The sequence below is a fragment of the Diospyros lotus genome, chromosome 4 (genome assembly GCF_014633365.1).
Source record: "Diospyros lotus cultivar Yz01 chromosome 4, ASM1463336v1, whole genome shotgun sequence".
Classification (NCBI taxonomy): Eukaryota; Viridiplantae; Streptophyta; class Magnoliopsida; order Ericales; family Ebenaceae; genus Diospyros; species Diospyros lotus.
This window is the reverse complement of record NC_068341.1, coordinates 34218346-34222864: the sequence shown is the minus strand read 5'-3', so window position 1 is coordinate 34222864 and position 4519 is coordinate 34218346. Positions and strand designations below refer to the sequence as shown.

Sequence of the window (4519 nt, the reverse complement as noted above, 5' to 3'; positions counted from 1 at the left end):
AGTGCGGACCAACTAATCACGGTCGACCAATTCCGAACGTCGACATCTTAGCACTAGAAGGAGGGCCCTCTCTAATCAATATCAATACCGAGAATGAGAAACATAAGAAGTTTTGAAGTGATGACCAATCAACCCGCAAACTATACTCCTTAAATGTCAAAAGTTCCACTAGTTGGGGGAATGGTCACACCTACTGCAACTACTTCTGTACCCGCAATGGCCAGAGTCATCTCTGGCATCCCTACATGGGTTCCCTGCCAATCTGTAGCCCCTACGCCCGAGTTAAAGGTGCTACAGGCCTGGAAACAACGTCAAGAAGCATTGGAGAGTACAGTTATGCAGCTCGCTGATGCGGTTAAGGCGTTGGCCCAAAAATAGGTCCAAGCAGCTTAGATGCTGGCGGAGGTCATGCCACCCGTAGGTGCCCCTCATCCCTCAGGTGGAAGACTTTCCCCGGATGAAAGAGAAGCTAGAAGAGCACCGCGATGAGCTAGATTAGTACGTTATTCAAATTTGCAGTATCGAAGATCGGATGAACAATAGTGTTATGATAACGAACTGGATGTGTACCCCATTGATAGGAGGATAGGGGTGAATCCTTATGGAGATCACCATGAAGAGGTTCACGAAGAAAGTTCGCAACGCAGAGATCCCCATAGAGGGAATAGCTCAGTCAGAGTCAGCTAGAGTCGCACCACCCACCGCAACTAGCCAGATCGTGAAAATAGGAGATGACCTCTCCCACGAGATCGCTACTTAGCAGAAAAAGAGATCGCATGGGAGAGGTGATCTCTCATCAGACGATCCATGGATCAAGACCCTACAGTGGAGGAACTACTATGGAGGATCCAACAGTTGGAGGCGAGAAGAGGGGCGCATGACCGAAGGGAAGCTTGCGAATAAAAAACCCCATTCTCCAGGGAAATCGAGTTAGAGCCTCTCCCCTGCAGATTTAAGGTCCCCAGCATCCCTCAGTATAATGGAGATGGCGACCCGTATGACAACCTGGATGTTTTTTAACGTCCAGATGGACCTACAGACTTTTAGCTCATTAGCAAAGTGCCAAGCCTTCCCCGCGACCCTGGGAGACTTACCTTGGTCCTAGTTAAGAAGTCTCCATCCTCTTAGTATTTGTAGTTGGGAAGAGTGTCAGAGAAAGTTTATCAACCAGTACAATTCGCTCTAGAGGCAGCTCGCCCCAACATGTCACCTCACTATGGTGTTTTAGAGATCCGGCGAATCCTTAAAGGATTACATAGAGAGGTTTAAGCGCTAGGTAAAAAATGTGAAAAACCCATCGGACGAAAGCGTCTTGATCGCAATATCTGCTAGATTTCGGAAGGATGGGAAGCTCTATGAGAGCATCTATAAGTCCCCCGTAAGGGACCTAGGCGAATTCTACGAGCGAGTTGCAAAGGAGGTCAGATGGAAGGAAACTTTTGGTTCGAAAAAGCTAAGCAACCAAAAAGATGGAGCAGAAGGCACCAACCAGAACAAGAAGAGAGGCAACAGGGACAATCGTAAGGGAGACCAAGGGTGGAGTACCAATGATTAGGTCACTAAGAAAGCAAGGAGCGAGCGGGGAGAGTGACCTCCACAAAGGGAGAGTGACCTCCACAAAGGGAGACCAAGGGTGGAGTACCAATGATCAGGTCACTAAGAAAGCAAGGAGCGAGCGGGGAGAGCGACCTCCACACTAAGGTCGATATGAGAATTATAGTGTCCTATCTGACACTCAAGATAGGATTTTCGCCATTAAGAGCAATAAGGAAGACTTTGGGAGGCCTAACCCCATAAGAACCCCCAACAAATTCAGAAACAAAGATAAGTTCTGTGCCTACCACAATGAAGTAGGACACATCACTTCCAAATGTTGGGCGTTAAAAGACGCAATTGAAGATCTAATCAGGAAAGGTCACTTGCGTGATTATGTGGTGCGACCAAGGGAGCAGCAACCCCAGCAGCTAACCCAACCAGGTCCTCATCAAGCTCCCGAGCAGGAATGAACACTTGCGATAAGAACTATTTTTACCATTCATGGAGGGCCTCATATTGTAGGGACTTCTAATAGATCCCACGAACGTTATGTTCGAGAGGCCGGTTATTGTCTTCTCACTAGATACGCTAAACCAAAAAGACCATCCAAGAAAGCCAGGGTGGCCTTAGAAAATGTTGTTTTCATTGAGAAAGATTCCGGGGATATGTACTGGCCGCATAATGACGCCCTTGTGGTCTGAGCTCGAATTGGCATCATGGAGGTGCGAAGAATTATGGTAGATACGGGAAGCTCGGTGAAGATATAGGGGATGCTTTGACCAAATGGGCCTGGGGTCAATTCAGTTGGTAGCGTCCCCAGAACCGCTCTATGGTTTCACCGGCGATGCAGTGATTCCGATGGGACGTATCAGGCTCCCGCTTATTCGAATCGTCAGGCCACGACAGTGGTAGACTTCCTAATCATCGATAACCTTTCTGCATACAATGTCGTCATGGGGAGGCCTGTCATGAACGACTTAAATTTGGTTGTCTCAACCAGAGCTCTGGCGATCAAGTTCCTAACTCCTAATGGGATCGGGTATATAAGGGGCGAGCAATATTCGGTAAGGCGCTGCTATGAAGAAGGGTTGAAAATGGGGCTCACAGGAAAGAAAGTCAATATTGTCTCTAGATGGGAGGGACAAATCATCAGTAAAAAGGGAATCAATCACGACTTGGATTCGCGCGAGGTGGATTGTGACCGAGCTGCCAGCCCTATAGGCGAGCTGGAAGACATTATGGTTAGCGACATCGATGCTGAAAGGTGTCTGAAGCTGGGAAAAAGCCTCACCCTCGAGGTAAGGCCCCTACTGATTGATTTTCTTAAAACAAATCTAGATGTGTTCACCTGGAACCATGAAGATATGAGGGGGATAGACTCGAATGTGATGCTACATCGACTTAATATCAACCCCAACCATAGGCTAGTCCGCCAAACGAGGAGGCCCATGACTACGGAGCGTTACGCGGCCCTAAAAGAAAAAGTGGACAAACTCTTGGCCAACAAGTTTATTAGGGAGGCCCGTTATCCGATTTGGGTGGCGAACCCGGTCCTTATCAAGAAGAAAAACGGGAAACGGAGGACTTGGGTTGATTTTACAGACCTAAATAAAGCATGCCCAAAAGACAGCTTCTCTCTCCCCAAAATAGACTAGCTCGTGGATGCAACAGCTGGTCATCAGCTTCTCAGCTTCATGGATGTTTATTCAGGGTACAACCAGATTCCTATGAACCCTAAAGATGAGGAGCATACATCATTTGTTACAGATTGAGGGATGTACTGTTACAAGGTAATACCCTTTGGGCTGAAGAATGCGAGGGTCATCTACCAGCGTCTAGTTAATATGATGTTCAACGACTTCATTGGGAAAACCATGGAAGTATATGTAGATGACATGCTGGTAAAATCCAAGCAAGTTATTGACCATATCCGCGACCTGGAGGAGGCGTTCCAGATTCTAAGAAAGTACCAGATGAGGCTGAATCCACTCAAGTGCTCATTCGGTGTAGCTTCTGGGAAATTCTTGGGCTTCATAGTTAATGAAAGGGGCATTGAGGCTAACCCCAAGAAGATCTGAGCATTGTTTGACATGAGATCGCCTACCAAGATAAAGGAAGTGTAAAGCCTTAACGGCCAGATCATTGCCCTCAGCAGATTTGTCTCCAAAGCTTCTGATAAATCCATTCCCTTCTTTAATGTCTTGAGGTAGGCAAACGATTTCCTATAGACGGGCTAATGCGAAGTCGCCTTCCAACAACTGAAGGAATATATGGGACGGACTCCCCTCATGTCAAAACCAAAGGAAAGAAAGGAGTTGATCATATATTTGGGGGTATCAAATTATGTTATTAGTGCGGTGCTGGTACGTGAAGAAGACTGGGTGCAATACCCAATGTATTATGTGAGCCATTGGCTAATAGATGTTGAGACAAGGTACACTCTCATAGAGAATTTCACCTACTGCCTAATGGTTGCATCAAGGAGACTACACCCATATTTCTAGGCTCATCGGATTGACATATTGACCAAGTACCCGCTGAAGCAGGTTCTGTAAAAACCTGACTCATTCGATCGTTTAATCAAGTGGGCCATTGAGCTCTCTCAATTCAATATAAAGTACAAACCGAGGTTGGCTATAAAAGGACAGGTACTAGCAGATCTTGTTACAGAATTCACAAGTTTGGCAGAGGAGGAGCCGGAAGCTTCAAGGAGTCTAACCTGAGAGTTATATGTAGATGGGTCTTCTAGTAAGCATGGAGCTGGAGGTGATGTACTCTTGATAATCCCGGAGGAACATAAAATCCCCTATGTGTTAAGGTTCGGCTTTAAGGCGACCAACAATGAGGCTGAGTACGAGGTGCTGTTAGCAGGACTTCGTTTGGCAAAAGAAGTAAAGGCAGAACGGCTAGCAGTTTTCAGTGACTCTCAACTCGTAGTATGTCAGATATAAGGGGAATATCAGGTAAAGGGACCAAAAATGAT

General features: G+C 46.6%; 1 protein-coding gene across 1 annotated transcript; it reads left to right on the top strand.

The window, feature by feature from the left end:
- Positions 1 to 2489: 2489 nt before the first annotated feature.
- Positions 2490 to 3614, top strand: LOC127799795 (uncharacterized). The gene is made up of 2 exons (XM_052334016.1): positions 2490 to 2834; positions 3327 to 3614. The coding sequence occupies exons 1-2, from the start codon at positions 2490 to 2492 to the stop codon at positions 3612 to 3614; spliced, it is 633 nt and encodes a 210-aa protein (XP_052189976.1).
- Positions 3615 to 4519: the final 905 nt, after the last annotated feature.